The sequence below is a fragment of the Cheilinus undulatus genome, linkage group 1, assembly GCF_018320785.1.
Source record: "Cheilinus undulatus linkage group 1, ASM1832078v1, whole genome shotgun sequence".
Classification (NCBI taxonomy): domain Eukaryota; kingdom Metazoa; phylum Chordata; class Actinopteri; order Labriformes; family Labridae; genus Cheilinus; species Cheilinus undulatus.
Genome location: NC_054865.1, coordinates 34,906,257 through 34,927,779, shown reverse-complemented (window position 1 = coordinate 34,927,779; position 21,523 = coordinate 34,906,257). Strand labels below are relative to the sequence as shown.

Here is a 21,523-nt window from a genome sequence, read left to right as displayed (position 1 = left end):
GTACAAACCACAAGTTCCTCACATTTCTACATGGACAAAGTATATTGATCATCTTGGGCTCATTTTCCTGTTTATTCCAGATTTCCTCAGTTATCACCACAATAAACGCTATATTTCATTCAATCCATATAAAACAACAAGAGATAGGATATTTAAGCATCAAGCAACTGACAATTATTAATATCTGCAAGATGAAACAATGTAAAATCAATGTAAAACAGTGACAGAATCACCACACAACACAACTTGCAGTGCATTATCTGGAAAATGGGTAACAAGTAATGGACAAGGGGCGTCATGTATCTCTGTTGCAGGTTAAGATGCCTCCCATGATGGAAATTATCACTGCTGAGCAACTGATGGAGTACCTTGGTGAGTGTTAGCAGCTGTAAAACAGACTACAAGAGAGCAAACTGATGCCATGTTATTGATCAGGCAGGAACAATTAACAAGTAATTTATTACTGTGCCACCTCACAGAATTAGGCACACTCAAGCTTGGCTTTTCCACCATAGCTTTGCATTTACAATGGCATGCTGCATGCTAATACATAATGTTTACACTTATATAATGTAACATATCAAGATGGTAATGAGTTGGTTTGATATTACAACGACTCCACAACTTGAATAACTAATTCCTGCTTACACCCTAAGCCAATGGCACTGAGTTTTAACAGCCTGGTAAACATTCTTGTATTTCACATCCTCTCACATGATTGGTCACATACTTTAGGTCAGATATATAACCCAGAGTCAACAGAGGAAGAGAGCAGAACTGGGGAATCCCCTGTGATCCAATCCGTGGCTAGAAAGGAAACCAGTGCTATCTCTTCTCTCTGGCTGTCTCCTGCCTTCTATAACTCAAATCACTGTACAGTATCAAAGCAAAGGGCTCTCATGTCTGTATGTCACAATTACATAAAGAAGGAGTGTTTTTTAAATCACTGTTTGCATTTTCCCCAAATTGTTGCAAGTGGATTTTGTATCATTTATTGTGGCTGCTGGACTTTGAAATGCTGTTCAAAGCACATGGACAGAAACACCAAGGGTAATGAAGTTCAGTTGTGGTGTTACAGTGGGTTGTATTTATCTGTCAGCAGCATGCCAGTGATCTGGATAAAGAGAGATACATTCATACAAGGATGACCAGACGGAGTCAACAGTTCACTGCTGTACAGAGCAGAGAGATGTTTTCCTTTATACTAGTTTGTTTTCACCCTGCTCATAAAAACAACAAAAAAATATGTCAGACTAATTTTTGCATAAGTCTGTTCATTTTATAGAAAATGATTTAGCATTTAACTTAGGAGAATTAAACACATTCCTACTTCATATGGTTATAATTTGCTGTAGTTTGTGGATACTTCTTTAAGGCTAGTTGAACATCATCAAATACTTTTCATTGTTTATACCCCATTCATTTTACTATCTTAAGCAAAATACACATGAAAGCTTTTTGCTGTCTTTGCTTTATGTGTAGCTGTTTCAAATTAATGTAGCTGTTGATGACAGGATGTTGATGGCAGATCTCTGAGTTATTCTTAGGAAAAGTATGTGTTGACAGCGCAGGATGATGTGCTCGCCAGTTCCTAATGAATTTATGATTCTCTATGAAGCATTTCTGGAAAAAAAAAACTTGTTAAAAGAGTAAGAAGTAGACTGCAGTTCACCTCTGATGGCAGTAACAAAAATTAATTTTTATTACCCTGCTACTCAATCTATGTCAAATGTTAAAACATTTCTACAAAAGATAGAGGACTAAAGGATTGTTTGAGTGGAATAAATGTTGGTCCTACAGGTCATGCTGCAACAGAACTGAATCAGAGCTTTTAAGTGACTCTACATTGGACAGGGACTCAGCTGGTTCTACATATCTGGCACAGCCTTTTTCAGAGGAAACAGCTGGCTAGTTCTATACCCCCCCCCCACCACCCCCACCCCCACCTTGTTTTCCTCTGTCACAACAATATAAGTCTGGCAACATCCCTCTCCTTCTGTTTCTCTGCAGGGGACTACATTCTGGAAACCAAGCCGAAAGAGATATCGGAAGCCCAGCGGCTAAACTATGAGCAGGTAAGGCTTGCATAATCAATTCTGACTAACATTATTTAACAATCTTGTGTTGTTTCTTATGTGTGTGTATTAATAAGCTGCTGACTGTTAATAAGGCTTAAGGAGTGCAGGGCTTTTGGGATGAGCTCTCTTTCTCTCTGTAGACACCATATTAGAGCAACTTCAACATGAGCTCTCACTTTGTCTTGCTGAATCAAAATATCACAGCTGTTCTCAGTATCATTAATGATATATTTTCGCTGCAGATTACAAAGTGAGGCACACACTGCTCTTGTATGCTGTACACTAAAGCATACTCGCTCTACAGCGGGTGTGCATTTGCATCAAGATAGCAGAGAAGGTCAGCGGATTGTGCCATAAAATGGAAATAAGCATGGAGTTGATTACACATAAACTACAGTTTATCCTTTTCCCCACTGCTCTATAGGTTACATAAGATGTGTCTTCTAAGGCCCAGGGAATAACAGAGGTCAGGAGTGTCAGATTAGGTTGTTTCACATGGCTGTGAATGCTTAGAGATGCATGGCTGGGTTCAGCTCCCGGCTATTACTGGGGCTGTGAGTATGTGTTGGTGTATATGTGTGTGGCTCACCGTGAGAGGCACTTGGAGCTCCTACTCTCCTGCTTCCTCCCATCTCCACTGCCTGCCTGTCTGTAGAGTAGGAGAGGCTCTACCTCTCCTCCTCCTCCTACTCCTCTTGCGTGGCAGAGCACCAGAACATCTGTGAATGATTTGAAGCCACACTTGTCCCTCAGTCAGAGAGCAAAGAAAAATAATTTGCAGTCTTCTTATAGATGCTCATGGCTAAATTTAAGTTGAGCTGAAATACAAGCTTCGGCGGTGTCTTCAGCATGCACAGTTAAAGTAAGGGAGTGGTTGGAAGTTTGTATTGCATAGTTATTATGGAAGTCTAATCCTGGACACTGGCCTGGGAGCGCTTTAACATGTGTGTGTCCCCGTGTGTGTGCTGTGGGTGACACAGGATGTGGAGAGCACAGTGAGAGCTGGTATCTAAGTGAGATCCAGTCTGTAATGTGTTTATCTGCCTGTCAAACTGAAGGTGTCCTCTTTATCATATTCAGCAGAAATGTGTTTTTATTACCTTTTGGGTTGTTCGAAGACACAACTGAAGTCAGCGCGACTTAGGAAGGAGCTTTAGGGGTTCACATCAGAAGTAGTTCTATTTTTAAACACAGCCAAAAAACATCATCTGTCGCAGGAGTGTGTGAGGTTAAAAATAGCAGCTGCACGGCTGCTCTTTAGCTATTGTTAAATATTTACTCGGCAAAGCAGTGGAAGTGAGAGTGTAGTTTTGCTCTGCTTTTATCTCAGTGGACTGAGCATTTGACAGAGCAGCTCCTCCATACTCTCTGCTCAGCCACTAGATGACAAGGGTCATTGTGTTCAAGAAGTCACTTTTGTTTACATTTGGTGTCATTCCCAGTGATTGGTTCATAAAAATCTGATAAACCACTAACTTGGTTGAAAGCAACTAAACTCTTTAGTCTGTTTAATGATGTGCAGGTTTTTGTACAAGTTTGAAGGGATGCAATATAATTAATCAATTAATAAAAAAAACAATACTAATCAGCACAAATCAAATCAGTTAGGTTTTTTTTTGCTGTACTCTAATCTTTCACCAGCAGAGGGCAGTGTCTACTTTTGGTTTCACTTGGATGATGTCAGTAGCTAAATCAAGTTTTTATTTCATAAAAGAAAAATAAGGAAAAGAGATACGTGAGAATTGAATAAAAATGGTTTGTATTCAGAAACCAACTTAAGTCTCCGGTCTTTATAGAAGTTAGAAAAAAAAAGTCCATATTTAGAAGATGCAACTTTGGCTGCAGTCACAGCACTCAGTCTGTGGGGATAGCTCTGAATCAGTCTCACAAATCTGGACACTGCAATTTTACTCCTTTCTTTTTTGCAAAAATGCTCAAACTCTGTCAGATTGCATCAGGATCAGGCGTGAACGGCCCTTTTCAAGTCCCGCCATAAATTCTCTTTTGGATTGAGGTCTGGGCTTTGTCTTGGCCACTGCAGAACATTCACCTTGTTGTCTTTAAACCATTTATGTGTAGCTTTCCCCTTGTGCTTTAGTCCATTGTCTTGCTGGAAAATAAATCTTCTCCCAAGCTGTAGTTCTAGTGTAGATTTTCCTCCAGGGACTTTCCTATATTTTGCTGGACCACTGCTGAATTAGGTCAGTTACTTTACAGGAGGCGAAGATTAATGCAATCAGTTATTGTACCTTACATATTGTTGTTTAATTGACATTTGTAGAACTAGTTTTTCATTTTGACATTTTTTTGTCTTTTTTGTCAAAAAAGCCAAATTATTTTGACCATGATTGATTTATAAAATCAATAAAGGATAAAACATCAAAGGGGTTGAATACTTTTTATAGACACTGTTAGTTATTCAATTTTAGATTCTAGATGCTGTGATATAATCTAAAATGAACCTGTACTCAACTGCTTTCTTTTTTTGAGATGTATGTGTACAGTTGTATGAAGCTTATTTTTACACCGCATTTAAGAGTTTGTCCTTAAAAGAATAACATTAGAAAAAAACATTATAAATATTAGATTATTTTGAACTTGGATTATTTGTTAAGACTTGCAAAAATCAGGCGTATGACAAGTAGTGGTGGGAAATCAGGGTAACTATGGATACCATTCACATTATGCAACACAGCATGACGATATGAAACCGTACATGGCACACTGTGACAATAACATCATGACAGAGCAATTCTGCAATAATTGATAAATAGCAAGACAATCATAAAATGATACTAAACGATAACTGATGACAATAATGATAACTACTTCTTCTATCCCTATTGCTCTTAATTTTAGGCAAATAAACTTCAGTTCATGTTTCCCTCATCGATGTCCTCACTGCCACTTTGAGGAATTATGAGGTAGTTAAGACAATTTTGAAATCAATAAAGTCTCTGTGCATCATATCAGCTTCAAGCTCTGTTATGAAACTATGTGAAGCTGCATAGTGCTATTAGATAAAAATAAATTAAATTAAATTTAGCTTTAATACAATATTAAAAAAATGATATTTAGCATCAGTTATTCAGTGTTTGCATCAACTCTACTATATATTGCTGCACTGATATTTTGTCTCACCTGTAATGACAAACATCTAATAATCTTGTTTCAATAAAACTATTTATCTATAACAGTGCTTCTTAAAGTGTGGGCTGGGGTCCACCTGTGGGCCCTAGAGGTACTGTTCCTGGTCCGTAGGCAGTAATTTACAATAAATAAAAATCATAGCAATTATAAAGAATAAATTAGCTTAAATTGGATTTCAAATGATCATTAAAAACTTGATTACATGCTATCATCTTAAATCTCAGAATAGCAAACACAGCCAGAAGTTTTAACAGATGTCACCTTTTTATCATTTATGATGTCTGATGTATGGAACCAGTGTCATGGTTTGACTGGTATTGGATTAACTAGTGACACTGCGCTAACTACTCTACTATGTTGCTTGCTTCCCAGTTATAAGAGTATGTTAGTGTCCATTGAGACATTAATGCCACTTGGAAAGAGTTTACTGGACCACAAAGTAGGTTAACAGAGATGAATACAAGAAGAATAGAGAATTGAAGTGACTTTGCAGATGCCTGATCAAAACAAAATAAACAGCAGTGACTAATTAACTGTTCTTTTTGACACCAAAAACACTTTCCAAGTAATGTTATTGTCTCTGAAGGCAAAGCATTCATATTGAACGTCCCTCAAAAAATGATAAATGAAGGGTAAATATTAGAGTCTCATGTTATGGTTGTATGCAGGTTTTTTGGTGGGCCCCAGAAGACTTTCAGGCCTCAAATTGGGCTGTAGAGAAATGAAGTTTGGGAAAGACTGATCTATAAAACTTGTTTTTTTAAACTCAAATAAAAGTGAAGACAACTTTGAGACACTTTTCTCCAGTACTGCTGTAAACAGACGTATAGCTGAATTCTTGGCTGAATGTTTCAAAACTTTCTCAGTGATATGATACAGTGAAGCACAGAGACCTTCTCAGATGCCCTTACTCTGAAGAGTGAAAGTAAAACCCTGAAAATCCTCAGCGGTGTTCTGCTCTTCTGTCGTACTATAGAGATGTATCTAACATAAGTACAGATGAATGCGAGCAATTCAGTGCTAATCAGCTGATCTCAAAGCGCTCATCTGCTGTCGGAGCCCTCTGCCCTAAAGTGAAGAGAAGTGGTCCATCACACAGGCCCGTTAATCCCGCCATCACTGCCGCTATAAGCGTTCTAATCCACATACTCAGTTGGGCCAGCTGCGGGCTTTTCACCTCACATATCTGCACCAGAGCGGCAAAGCTGGAATAGATCGCTGCTCGTGGTACTTACAGTATGTCTATTGTAAACAATCCTTGCACAGTACTGTGCACTATAAGAATTTATCTGGAAATGACTGATTATGTAATATTTGGGCTGTTTTGCTGCTTAGTGAGAATAAAAGATGGAAAAAACTCAGTCTAAACCAGTTGACATGGGTAAATTGAAAACTGTATTAGTATACAGAATTTTTGAATAAAATAGATTCATGATAATAGGAGAAGTGTTTTTATTTGAAAGTACTGATAATGAATTCATGACAAACCAAGTGTTGTGGATTTAAATATAATCAGATATTACAAAATAAAACTCCCCTCATTGTAAAATCAACACTCTGGTTAAATTTGAAGTATATTTGTATCAAAATAATTTTAGTCAATAAATTTCATTTTCCAGACAAATGCATCAATATGATACTAAAGCACTAATTAACGTCCAGTCATGTTTAAATCCATCTGCAAATACATCAGAAGTTTGTAGGGTCAGGTTAATTGTTCTGGTGTTTGCAGAGTGATTTTGTGCCCCCCCCCCCCCCACACACACACACACACACACACACACACACATTTCTGTTGAAGTCTAACAGAAATCACCTAAAACTACTCACTTGCAGTAGAGTTATGGGGCTCAGCTGTACAGCTGATCTTGATCTCAGAGTTAAATGGCTGCAGAGTTCAGGGCCAGCTGGGAAACACAGCTCAGAGGCTGAACGCAAGAATGAGTCTGCTTAGTTCTCAGGTGTGTGTGTGTGTGTGTCTGTGTGTCTGTGTGTCTGTGTGTCTGTGTGTGCGCATGACAAATGCAAAGTCATGTGCATGTACAGGAATTCTTAGACATGATGCAGTGTAAGGCATTTCTGCAGATAAAATCCTTGCTCATAATAAATGGATGATTAAAACTCACATTAACATTAAACTCAGTCTCATAAAAATAGTAGAAACATGTGGACAGGAGATAATAAATAGTCTTACGGTAAACCACCAGGTTTTTACTACCTCTATTAACAAAGTTCTCATTTTTTTAATCCTAACCACCTGCAAAAGATCAGCATGATAGGACCTCTCACTCCCAGGAGAAAACCAACCCATAGGAGATGGCCTACTTGATCAGGTGCCCAAACCACCTCAACTGGCTCCTTTCAATGTGAAGGAGCAGCAGCTCTACTCTTAGTTCCCTCCAGATGTTTGAACTCCTCACCCAATCCCTAAGGCTGAGCCCAGCCACCCTCCAGAGAAAACTCATTTCAGCTGCTTGTATCTGCGATATCATTCTATCAGTCATTACCCAGAGTTCATGACCATAGGTGAAGGTTGGGAGATAGATGGACCAGGTCCAGTAAACAGAGAGCTTTGCCTTTCGGCTTAGCTCCGCCTTTACCACAACGGCCCGGCATAACAACTGCAGTAATGCTAACACTGTACCAATGCGCCTGTCAACCTCATGCTCCCTTTAACCCTCACTCATGAACAAGACCCCAAGATACTTGAACTCCTTCATCTGTGGCAGAAACTCACTCCCCAGGGAGGGAGCAATCCACAGTTTCTAGGAGAACCATGGCCTTGGACTTAGAGGTGCTGACTAACCCCAACTGCTTCTCGCTCAGCTGCAAACTGTCCCAATGCCTGCTGGAGGCCACATCATCTACTAAAAGGCAGAGATTGAATTATAAGGTCCCCAAACTGGAAACCCCTCCTCTCCCTGACTGTCCTGTCTAACCCTTTATGTAACAAAATATTTTTTAGATTTGAATTTTTTTAAATAGAATTGCATACTTTTCACTAAAAAGCAGTGATACTTTGAACTCTCAGACATTTGTTCAGACTGCAGCTGTAGAGCAGGAGTTTGGTGTCCCTGGATGATTTGGCTGAACATGAAGCAGATCAACCCTTTTTCTGTTCTGGCTCTGGGTTTGGTTCAAGGCTAAACTCAGTCATTGTATCAAGATAAAACATTAAAGCTACCCCAGCTGCCTCTTTATGGCTTCAGGCTTTGTTTTGAGAAACAATACCTGTCTGCTGTGAAGCTACACACTGTACACGCCAGTATCACAGACCACTGACTGGCTAGATTGGGAAGGCTGATGCATATTTTAGGTTTTTTTTTTTAGCTTACTTCTTGGGATTACAACTCAACCTGCTAAGAGTATATGCATGTTTTTGTGTGTGAATGTGAGTGAGGGGTGATCATGTGAGAAAGTGACGTCAATGCATTCCTCCCGCTATGGTGAGTCATCTCCAACATCTGAAAATAAAAACATGAAAGTCACTGAAGTTAATTATTTAGTCCTAGTAAATAAGGTGGTACCATCTATTCTCTCGAGCCCTTTGGAAATCATCATCTGTCACCATCTGATAGACACAGATGTCAATTTCTCCAAAAATCTGCTGAAGCTAGCAATTTGCTTTGAATGACTTTCAGGCATGACTTCCTTTTCTCTGCAGCATTAATGTCAACAATGTAAACGTCGGCAATTCTCTGCCAATGACTTCCCCTAGAATAGCATCCATTCATTTGTTGAGTCTCAGATCAGTTCAGCAGTTGAGGAGGAGTTACACAACTACTTTACTCTGCCTCACTTCAGCACTATACAGTGCAGGGAGCTATGGAATATAGAAGCTAATGGGCTTTCATGACACAGTTTTAAGTAGATCTGAGGCTCAAGTAGAATTGTTTTCATTGTGATATGTTTACAGCAATGAATCAGTCATCGTTAGAGCTGTTATGTCATTAGCACAGATAATGATCCACCTTGTTTTTGCTGTGGGCTGTTTCCCATGCGTACACCAAAGCGTGCTGATTGGTCAATACAGGCCAGACTGCAAATGAACTACAAATAGAAACTGTGCTTCATGCTAAAAATCTTAACCCCTGTCTACAAATTCTATGTTATTGTGTAGAATATGTAATAGGGATTACCATCCATTTAACCTGAACTCATGCTGAATTGAGAAAGTCCACTGGTCCTCTGAACTACTTTTGACCCTCACTGGATCTATTAGTAAGCCCTTAGCTTTTAGATCAGTAGTTCTCAATTTTTTTGGGTGAGGACCCAAAAGTGGGTTGCAGAGCTGTTTCCAGTGGGTTGTGAATGTGTGCCTGAAACACAAGGGGAGATTAAAAGTGTGATGTTCAGAAAACTTAAATGGACATTGATACTTTAATGCAGTGGTTCTCAAATGTGGTAAGGCACACTGGTGTGCCTTGAGAAAAGTCTAGCTGTGCCTTGGGAATTTGTACAGCCATGCATGATTACTTTGAATATACAACAGCTTAAGATACTTTAACATGGGGCGCAGGTGGCCGAGTGTTAAGGTGCGCCCCGTGTACGTGGACGGCCAGGTTCAAATCTGGCCTGAGGCCCTTTACCGCATGTCCCTGTTTCCGATTCTATCCACTGCCCCACTCTATCAAATAGAGGCACAAAAATGCCCAAAAATAAACCTTAAATAAAGATACTTTAAAATGTGTTTGCACGGGTATGTTTTAAACCTATCTCTGATTAAGATAACCTTGTTACGATAATATTGTTTTAAAACTCGCATTATCATAAAGTATCTAAAAAACTGGACATCATCTTAGAAAGCTGAAATTTTTCTGTGGTATTTCTGGTATTTTCTAACCATACATATTTTGGATAGCTGGGTGTAAAAATGCCTAATAACAGGTACAAAATGTTTTGGATTTGCTGTGGCAGGTTGCTTTAATCAGTAACTTTGAATAAGGCAGATATAGCTGAAATGTATGCTGCAAAAACACACATTTTAGAGTGTATTTGTGTGCTTCCCTTGTTCCCAAATGATGAAAGCAAGGAATTTCTCTGTGTGTTTGTTTTTGAATTTGAACAACCATGCATTGTAACTATAACCATACACCAAATAAAGAGCTCGGTCTTAGGTGTGCCTTGGGCAAAGAACAGTTTAAAATCACTGCTTTCATGGGATGTTTTATAAATTTTAAAGGAAGACATCATCTTGAAATCAAGACATCAAGGGTGGAACTGTCAAGTACATTCCAGTAATTTACACAACCTTATTTGCATCTTAATAAAAAAAAACTGTTTTTCCCAAGAAAATGAGAGAATTCCTTGAGAAATTGCCAAAGTTTCCATTCAGTCTTGAGAAAACTAAGTAAAAATGAAGTAAATGTATGCCCTTCTGTAACTAAACGCATTTCAGACATTTGTTCTGTTTCTTTATTTAATCATGGTTTGTTTCATCTAAGGTCCAAAGTGTATCATTCTTCATTAAATACATTTGGTGGCTGAAATTTTTTGACATTTGGGTCCCAACTTCTCTTAATGAGATGTTGGTGATGTAGTTGATCTAGTTGAGAACCACTGTTTTAGATAACCTCTGTTGTGATGTTTTTTTGGGTTTTTTTTTTTTTGAGTATTTGTTAATTTTTTAGGCTTTAGAAAGTGTTAGAAATGAGCACTAATTTCTTTTGAACAGAGAGCTATGGAAACAGGAAACAGACTACACCCTTAAATAGCCACAGTATTGAATTGTGGGTGCGGTATTTGTAATTTACAGGCTTTGAATTTTCTGCCTTGTCAGCTTCCTCTAGATATTAAAATATAAGACATTTTATTCAAAATATCTAACTTTTTCTGTATCTTCCCTGTTTACACCCTTAAATGAATGCATGGTTACAGAAAGAGACATATTTGTCACACAAAGAGTGACAGAGGGAATTCTAAAGCTTATTATGCTGCTGAAGTCTTAATTATCAACCATCATGTTGCATCTCATCCCTCATCTTCCACGCTGCCTTTTCTTGCTATTTTTTCTGTAGTCTAAAATGAAATACATTCAAAATTCTCCTCAAAAATCAAACTATGGTGTCGTTTAATGCAGTGCTAGTAGATGACATAGCTTTGGAAAGTGTTCCTGATATTCTGTCTATCCCTGGGTAAAAGTATATCATGTCTCATAATAATAAGCATGAGAGCTGAGACTGAAATGTAATACCAAATGCTTTCCTGGCACAGACTGCCATTTCTCCCTGTGGTTGATGGCTGATTGACAGTAAGCAGAGCAAAACCTAATAAGGGCCATGAATATGAAAACACTCAAGAGTCAGTGGAGTAACTTTAAAGAAGGGATATTTGATAACTAAAGGAAGTTGTTAAGGAGGGAAGCAGCGTTTTTTGTGCTGTACAGGAATAAATGACAGCTAATCGATCACTGATAGCTTTGATGAATGTGTGCAGACAAGCAGGAATATGGAAACAAATAAAGACAAGTGTGAGTAAATGAAAACAGCTGGATAATATGCAGTATGCAGTTCTGTATAATGATCCCATCTGTAGCACTGTCATCATACTTTTGTTTTCTGTGCTTTCCAGAACATGAGTGATGCCATGGCTGTGTTACACAAGCTGCAGACAGGTCTGGATGTGAATGTCAAGTTCACAGGGGTGCGAGTCTTCGAGTACACCCCAGAATGCATTGTGTTTGATCTGCTGGACATCCCTCTGTACCACGGCTGGCTGGTCGACCCACAGGTGAGCTGGACCTGACTCATCGGCACTTCTGTTTCACTCCAGCTCTCTGAAAATTAAATTGTGTCTTACTTTCATCCGGTCTGTTTTTAGAGCTCTTCTTTGGTTAAGTGCTGCTGTTTTCTGTCTGCTTTTGATTTATAAAAAATAGAGATGTAATGGTTGTAGAGTTTTAAACTTTGATTCATCAGTAAAAATCACTTAATATATCAATACTTGTTTTGATACTAAGGCAGTAGAAGACCTAGGCACTCAATACATAATAATGTCTTGTTTTTAATTGACAAGAATTGCAGGCAAACTCCTAAATACTGTCTACTGTAAATCATTTTCTTGACATGAAAAAGCTGGCTTCTAGGGATGCAAGAAGATATTATCGGCATGATATTGGTATTGGCTGATATTATCTTAAAAGTGAACTACTGGTATCAACAGATATTTACAATGGTATTTTGGCAAGAAAATATCTGGAAAAATCAGCTGGAAATATTGGCTGTAGGAACAAATAAGTTAGTGGAGTTTTAGGCTGGACCAACAGACCTACATCAGCTGAAGTCTTTACTCATCATTCCTTACACTTTAAAGTGTGCTCTAATAAGTAAAATGTTTGAATTTGTTCATCCTCAAACCTTTAAATTGCACATTTTAAGGACTTAAGTTCTAGGACTGGACAACGTTTAAATATTGTATCGGCTAGAATTCATTTGTAAATACAGGCATATTGAAAACCTACTAGTTCCCAATGGCAATGTAGTGATTTCTTGAGATCTAGAAAACAAACAAAATTCACATTATCACAGGAAACTGGGTAAAATTATTTGTTTATTTAAATTTATTTAACCAGGAAAAATCTCATTGAGATTAAGAATCTCATTTATAAGAGCATCCTGGCCAAGACGGGTAGCAGCACAGTCAAAGACATAGACATAAAAAACAGGCAATTACTATCACAGTAAAAACCAAATCCAGAGTCACAGAGCAGAAAGGAATCAGTCAAAACATCTACAACCTAATACATCATTCTCCAATGCCTTCAGTCTACCTTTAAAAAAATGTAAAGAGACCACCTCCTCAAAAATTAAGGTCTCCTGAAGAAGATTCCAGGCAGCAGGAGCAACATATCTGAAAATCTTTTTACCCATTTCAAGACAGACTTTTGGCACAGAGAGCAAAAGCAAATTTTGTGACTGAGTCACAGAGCAAAGACTGTAGCCTCCAGAACTTTTCACATAAATGAGATCAAAAAAGCATTATAAATAAAGACATGTCAGTGATTTGGCCTACATGTGTTCATAGAATGAAGAAACCAAGATATTTATAAGAAGATACAGATTCAATCACATCACCCTGAGACATAGTGACAGAAGGAACGTTCAGTTCTTTTTTCTTTGAATTTAGAAATATGAGTTTGGTTTTGTCAGGATTTAGAAACAATTTTAACCGACAAAGAGTGTCCTGTACAAAAATTAAATGTTTGCATGCATGTCTCCCGGGGCTTCCATAATTGCATGCTTTATTAAAGGTTTGTTTGTTTTTTTAGGTTTTTTTTGGTACTGTCCACCCATCTAGAGTCCAAACTCCAAATTTTTCATTAAATAATTTGAGCAGTTTAACATTTTTCTGAAATTTGTGTCACTACTTCCCATAAAGGAAGAGGTAGTGGGTTCTGAGGCTAGACCAGTTGAGAACCACTGGTCTAAATATCATCTAAATATATATATATCATATATACAGTGTTTCACTACCTGCTTTGTTCATGCTATTCAGACAGTGCTCTGAACAAAGATAAGATTTTTGTTTTAGTGTCTCTACTTTGTCCTATCATCCAAAGTAAAAGAAACTGATCATTTATCGTTCTTAATCACATTGTATTAAAAAGTATAAATGCATCAAACATCCTGACAGCATTACTTAATTCTTTGAATGAGCTTTTCAGTTTTTTTTGCCCTAATATAAGCAAATCTATCCACCTGACTGACAGAAAAAGCTCTCAAAGAAAAAGGCTGTTAGAAGTTGTGATAGAATCAAAGTAACGAACCATGAAGCATACAGCAGCATATGGATTTAAACTATAAGTTTACTTTTAAATTAAAACAAAGTTATGCATATTTTAGGGTCTAAATGACAACGTATGTGTAGTCTGGCAAGTAATCGTGGTTGTAATCCTATTTTGGATAATTATAAAGGACATAATTGCCTTGACGGTTCTCTCCTTTTAATTTTAATTTACAGTAACCTCATCTATACTGCTTCATTGTCTGTGGTAGGTCTTATTCACTTTCAACCATGGACATCTTTAGGCCCCCAACAATATTTACATTAAAAATACTTATTCTGATTTTTTAGCCCTCTGGTTTTGATAAATATCACATTTTCAGAGGTTTTCCAAAATGTCTTGATCAATTTTATGTGTTAATATGGTGTAGAAACATGGTTTGAATATCCTCTGAATCCACAAACTGTAAGCTTTGCACTCTGCCCTCTTATATATGTACAGTGTCCATTTTAGGGCATCCTCAGGTCTCAGACTTAGGTGTAAGATCTCAGATAAAAAGCATCAGGTCTTAGGAAAAAGCCGCTGTCAGGAAAACATGAGTCTAGTCCCAGGAAATAAAGACGCCAGGCATCAGGAAAAAAAACATGAGTCAGAATGATAAATATAAACATGTAGATGCTGATTTTTTTTTTATTTTACAAAATTCATTAATGGATTTGTTTTCGAACATCTTTTCACCCCAACAAACAGACTTTTGAACACCAACTCATCAACTTGCTTAAACTGCCTCTCCCACTAGGCAGAGGGTGTAGGCCAAAGAAAGCAGCAGAAGAAAAGAGAGTGAGCCAGATGATAAGTCCAGATAAATTCTCTACAACTAATAATTAATTGATTAATTAATCCTTTAAGGTAATGTAGTCCATATGCTCTTTTTTGGTGAGTTAAAAGTGAAAATTCAAACTAAATCTAAGTTAAGATAATTATAGCTAAATGCAGCAGAGTTCAGTTGCATGAACCCAAAAGAAATCAACCTTACACACCTGTAGTAGTTTCTGTATGAACCTCTTTTCTCCACACTTCTTCTCTCTTATAGATTTTATATCAAAGCACTCTGGCTTTCAGCTCGGTGAATTTTCTTTCCCACTGTTTTTATCTTTGTTTGCAGATGCATGACATTGTCAAGGCAGTAGGCAACTGCAGCTACAACCAGCTGGTGGAGAAGATAATATCCTGCAAACAGTCTGAGAACAGTGAGCTGGCAGGAGAAGGTAAGTGTTTCCTCCCCACTCTCTGACCTGCCTGACTTGCCCTCATTGCTTCTCTTTAATCCTTCTGCTAAAAGAAATGGAAACAAAATCCTGTACTCCCTTTCAATTAGCACAGCACATTTATTCTGTCAATCTTTCACTTAATGAGAAATGTTTACCGGGGTGATGGTATAGTGCAGAAAACCAGAGAGCAGACTGAAATAAAACCAGGGCATACATGTGACCACTCATCTAATGACCTACTTCCACAGCACACACTTTTCTTGCCAGCTGTCACTAACTTCACTCAAAATGTTTGCTCTTTCAACATTGAGCTTCCTGAGTAGTTGTCAGCAGGGTGGATACCAAGATAGCACATCAAAGCTTTGGCGAATGGTGACATCAGTACAAAAGTTTCACTCCTTTTTATTGTTTCTGCTTTTATAGACAGAAAAATTCCTTTCAGAGGGCCTAATTTAGTTTGAAGGCAATGCCACCCATCACCAGATACAACCACTTTAAACAAAGCTAGCATCTCAGTTGTCATACTTTAATGTGCTGAAATATTTAGCATCAAGAATTGAGTAGTTTCTTCAACATCTTTCTGTAAAAGTTGTGGTTTTCTTCGGGCTATGCTGCTCCTCTCTCCTCTGTCTGTTTGAGGATCACACTGACTCGATGGGCTCCAAATTGAATGCTTCTCCGTCTCACAGATGTCTCTCACCATCTGCCTCTCAGCCTATATTGAGTTCACTATAGTAACCGCGTCCAGCAGCACATTCAGAATCTGAATGTTCAAACAGCGGCGACACTCATGACAGCAGGGTTTTCCCACATGTTTTCCAAATAGTGACCCAGCTTCATAAATGAGTCAGGATTGCTTGTTTGTTAATTGTGGTCCGATGACTCACGTAGCGGTCTAATGACGGAAATATGTGTTGACCAAGATGAGCTCATGTACGAGTAACAAATGAATGCTATGTGACTTCGTAAGTTAAAGGATCGATTATTTTTGGAAACACTTGAGTTTCTTGTTGAGTGAAAATCCTGTCAGAAAGTATCATCAATCAAGTACGTTTTTCTTTTCTTTTTTTGTAGTGGCATCATATCCTAAATGATTTTTCTGATTCTAGGAGGGATTTTGCACAGGCCAAGGGCACATATTTTTGTTAGAAAAGCCTGAAGGAGTGTATTTTGCATAATATGTGACCTTTAATACTTTTTTGAGGCAAAGGATATGTTTGCATGATGCGCTAAACATCATGCAAACATTCAAATGTGAATATTTTTCTAGAATAGTTTGCAAAAAAAACAATCCTTCTTTCTTATTGAAAATGAAATAGAAATAAAAACATCATTCCCTTCTGTAAAACAATTCAAATTAGATTTACACTAAGTCAAAATAATCAGAGCTGTATATATTTTTCATATTGTTCAGCCTTAGTTCAGTCTAGCAAATATTTTGTTTGCAATAAAATAGAAACATCATTGCTTGTTTGTAAAGAAATACACAAGATGAGGAACTTGAAAAATAATTGCATATTAAATAACAATTGCAATATAATACTATACAGTAGCACTCAGCAAGATATTGGTTCTACATCAGTGTTGATATCTCAGGGTGAAACATTTCAGAATTTATTTTAATTCCCAATGTGTAATTTTAACTAATTCTGAGTGAAATAGTCTTCAGTGTTGGAGCTGGAGTGTTGAAGTAATTTGACAGTGTGGATCCCCAATTTTAGTTCAACTCTGTAAATAGTTAATTGATCTGAAATCTACGAGGGGAAATTTTAAATCTGGGGAGATGTTCACTATTCCCAGTAAGTAAAGATTGCTGTCTTGTTCTGATGACATGTTTCTTCCAAATAAAAGTAATATTTGTGCCAAATATGTGTGTTGATCGTTTGGGAATCTTAGACTAAACAATTTCAAGCGACCTTTTTTTTTTTTTAAGATTTATTTTGGCCATTTATTTGACACAGGAGAACAGTGGATAGAGTCGGAAACAGGGATGAGAGCGGGGGAAGGACATGCGTTGGGGGACTGAGGCTGGATTCGAGCCCGGGCCATCCACGTACATGGGGCCTTAACCACTTGGCCACCTGTGCCCCAATTTCAAGTGAACTTTAAGAAACCAAAGAAATCATCTGTAGAGCTGAGAGACTAATAGATGGAATGAAATGTAGTTTGTGATTTGTCCATGTTTTGTGTTTTTGAATCTATCATAAACTCAATCTCTCATTCTGTTTCCTCATTTTGTTTGTCTTAGGAATCGTTGCGGAGCAGTTTCTGAGCAGCACAGCCACCCAGCTGACATACCACGGCTTATGTGAGCTCACATCCACTGTGCAGGAAGGAGAGCTCTGTGTCTTTTTCAGGAATAACCATTTCAGTACCATGATCAAATACAAGGTAAAAACTAAGACAGTAATGGCAGCATTTTAGAAGTTACTGTGGACATTAATTCCATGACTTAAGCTGGGAATTTTTAGTAGAGCACTGGCTTCAATTGGCCAGTGTGTATCTGTGTTTTTGATCTATTAATGGGCATTATTTCATGTAATGGTAGATTGCTGTCTGTTCCATTTATTATTTTAAGGATTGTTTTTGGGCCTTTCACCTTTGTTATATAGGACAGCTGAATAGAGATAGGAGATATAGGGAAATGTGGCGGCTAGTGTGTTAAGGTTTGTTGCTTCAGTACTTTACAAAGGGTTGCCCACTCTATCATCTGAACCAGTACCCCTCTTTCATTTCTAATGAGAAATATTAGACTTAATGGCAAAACTTTCTTCACAATTGTTAACAGACTTTTTGTTTTGTATGTGTGAGATGAAAAAGTGTGAGTCTCGAAAGCTATTTTCAGTTTAAATCTTAGTCCTTAGTTAAAATTTCCTTCAGCTTTCATCACATTTTAGTCTTTTTAATCATTTTAATCCCGTTTTAGTCTATAAAAAGTCCTTACATTTCAGTCTTCTCTCTTTAGTCAGAACATTTGCTCTGAATATGCTGCAAGTCATACTTATATGTGTTCTAGCACTCTGCAAAACTTGGGACCTCTACAGAAGAGCTACAGATACCATGTGTTTTGGCAGATTTACCCACAGTGGAGAAATATCATGAATTTTGAATGTTGAATGAAAACCAAATTAAATTTTAGTCTCGTTTTAGTCTCCTTGACATTACCAAACTAACTTTTCATTGGAGTTTTAGAAATCAAAGATCTATTTTTATGTAGTGTTAGTCTTTTTTTCCTAATGGAAAAAAGTAGTCGACAAATATTTTTAATCTTAGTTTTAGTCAATGAAATTAGCATCGGATATAAACATCATTTAATAGGACTGAATGGTGTTAAACTGCTTTTAGTGTTGCTATTGTGTGGAAAATTTTCAAATGATGGCAAATCTGCCTTCTTTTGTATCTTATGGTGTTTGTAAAGAGCTAATGTTCAAACTATTTAAGGGTAGGAATACATAAACATTGAATTACACAGTGTGTCAGTATGTTTGATTGAGAGTGTTTGTGTAACCATTTCTGAATTTCTTTGTTCATGTTTTTACTTGTATTGTCAAAGGGCATCCCTGGAAAAGAAACCTCAGCCTCAGTGGGTTCTCCCTATTAAAATAAAGGATAAATAAATAGAATAATAAAAGACTAGCTTTAAATAAATGCATCTGTGTGGATTATTCAGGAAGAAAAAGTTAATCTTCTCACACATGTTAAGATAAATAGCTGTTTATTTTTAATGGCAAAGGCTTGAAGTGATTAGTCATTGAGTTTTTACATTTACTACCCTCATATTCAGGAGATTAAAGAAAAAAAAATAGTTGTCAAGTGTTGAACTCTCTTTTCTCAACAGTGTTTCCCAAAGCACTCGGTGGATTGATTTTCTGTCCTATACTCATCAAATACAAATAAATGTGTAACAGATACACTGTATTAGACTGCTCATGAGTCTCTCTAATAGCTTCCTAATTCAAAGCATTCATATCTTCCTCCCATCAGCCCCTGCCCACAGCGCCCTGCTGTATCACTGCAGACCTTTCCTGTTATCTACACCAGAGGAAGTGGGCCCTGCTTACTTTTATTTTGAATAGTATGGAGTGTGCTGTATGGCTGCCAAAGTCAGCAGAGCTGTGTGTGTCCCCTCTAACCTTTAGAATAAAGTGTCATGGCAGCTTAAGTTCTCTTGTATTCACTCAGCTGCACACTTCAACATAAACATGCCACACTTACAGCCACACTTAATAAGCAGTCATGTACAGTGGCATGAGTGTAGACTTTGTCTGCATGACACTGATAATGTGTGTTTTTCTCCTAGGGCCAGCTGTACCTCCTGGTCACAGATCAAGGTTTCCTAACAGAGGAGAAGGTTGTCTGGGAAAGTCTGCACAACGTTGATGGAGATGGTAACTTCTGCGATTCAGAGTTCCGGTTGCGACCTCCTTCTGATCCAGAGACTGTGTATCGAGGCCAGCAGGATCAGATAGACCAGGTCTGAGTTCTGGAGCAGAGAAGACTGCAATTATCTACACTGAAAACCATGATTTGCTTCACCAAAATGTGCTTTTCATGCCAGAAAGGCTGAGATGAGCCTTCATGGTCTTCTGCATTTTTAAGTGAGGAGAAATTTGAGAAAAAAAGAGAGAACAGGAGAGACACAGGGAAACAAAACTAAATACAATTAATCCCTTCCAAACACCAGACTCTCCTCAATAATTGATGTGCTATAGTTCTCCATATCATCTTGTCAGACTCTTGCACAGTGAAAACTACATTCAGTGGTTGTTCTTATCCATGCTTTGCACTCTGGCCCTTAATATGATGGGTTTATGTCTCCCAGGCATGTTTACTGGTTTCACATGTGTCTGCTCATTGGTCTGCCAGACCAGTCCAGAGTCACAGAGCTCACTGACAGCGTGTCTCCCACACACAACACACCGACAAGACAAGAAGGGCTATTACTTTTTTACTCTCCCTGCTTACTCAGGCCTAGACCTCTTTATCTCCAGGAGGAGGATGCTGGAGAAAATCTATTCAGGCAATTTTCTGCAACTGCAAATGTGTATTGATTCTAGTTGGGAATTTGGGTCTATGCAGTGACACAGTACATGGCATAATAGAGGATACTGCTTATGATACAATGGTTACCATCATCATGAAGGAGATTATGCTGACTGCAACATGACTAATTACTTAAAAAATTATAATGAAGATAAAACTGCAAGTGGCATTTAGTAAAAGAATATAGAAATAGCTCAGTCAGTAAATTTAAGCATCATATTGGCAGCTTTCCTCCAAACTAACTGGGTCTTTCTTCATGTGCGCTTGTGTATCAGGACTATCTGATGGCGCTGTCACTGCAACAGGAGCAGCAGAGTCAGGATCTCCAGTGGGAGCAACTCCCTGAGGGCATCAGCGACCTGGAGCTGGCCAAGAAGCTGCAGGAGGAGGAGGACCGACGAGCCTCACAGTACTACCAGGAGCAGGAACAGGAGCAGGCAGCTGCAGCAGCAGCAGCAGCAGCAGCACAGGCACAGGTGGGGTGGGGGAGGGGTGAGGGGCTGGGGGACAGAAGGAGGTGGGAGAGGGAGGGGAAGTAAGACTTTGAACAAATCTGGGGCGTTTAATGTAGCGTAGAGGGAAGAATGTTGTGTTTTGGAAACAGATGGATGTCTCCATTAGAGGGTTTGAGATATTTGGGAGGAACAACAGAAATGAGGGTGTTTTGTCCTATAATAATACCTCCCTTTTACATTGAGACTATGACATAGACACTGTCTTTAAAGGGGAGTAATCGGAGTGTTTAACAAATTTATTAGACAACCTGTCATATTTGTCTCAGAGACCATCCAGCATCATGAAGTGCTTTAACGCAGACTCTTTCATTTTCAGTCAGCTCTCTCCATGTTTTACCATTTTGAACAGGAATGAGGAATTTCAAACTGAATTCACCTTTTTATACCCAAATTTGAGCTGGCTCGCTTGGCTTCTCTGAGAAGTCAGAAATTAATCAAGCATAACATTCAACCACTAAAACTCATTTTTCTGTTCAGGAATGCAAGAAAATAACTATAATTTGACATATTAATCAAGAAATAAGAATGTGCTTAACAATTTTTTTTAGTTTTTCTGTAAATCAGTAAATTTGAAAATTCATGGATAACAATAATAATTATATTTTAGCATTAAATATATCATTTGGGTTAAAGAGCTTCTACATATTGGTGTATTAACCATTGCCGAAACATAAAAAATTATTTTGGTTATTACCAATGCTGTTAATTTAGGGCAGCTGTGGCATAAACCTTACTTTGGGTGGT

At 38.0% G+C, this 21,523-nt stretch overlaps 1 protein-coding gene across 1 annotated transcript in view; it reads left to right on the top strand.

Annotated features, from left to right (window-relative positions):
* mindy2 (MINDY lysine 48 deubiquitinase 2) overlaps positions 1 to 21,523 on the top strand; it is a 28,221-nt gene that overhangs the window by 1,442 nt on the left and 5,256 nt on the right. Inside the window, exons 2-8 of the mRNA XM_041814850.1 lie at positions 315 to 372; positions 2,011 to 2,075; positions 11,799 to 11,957; positions 15,116 to 15,218; positions 17,470 to 17,612; positions 19,522 to 19,695; positions 20,540 to 20,740. Of these exons, the coding sequence (XP_041670784.1) occupies positions 315 to 372; positions 2,011 to 2,075; positions 11,799 to 11,957; positions 15,116 to 15,218; positions 17,470 to 17,612; positions 19,522 to 19,695; positions 20,540 to 20,740 (903 nt within the window). The remainder of the gene's footprint in view (positions 1 to 314; positions 373 to 2,010; positions 2,076 to 11,798; positions 11,958 to 15,115; positions 15,219 to 17,469; positions 17,613 to 19,521; positions 19,696 to 20,539; positions 20,741 to 21,523) is intronic.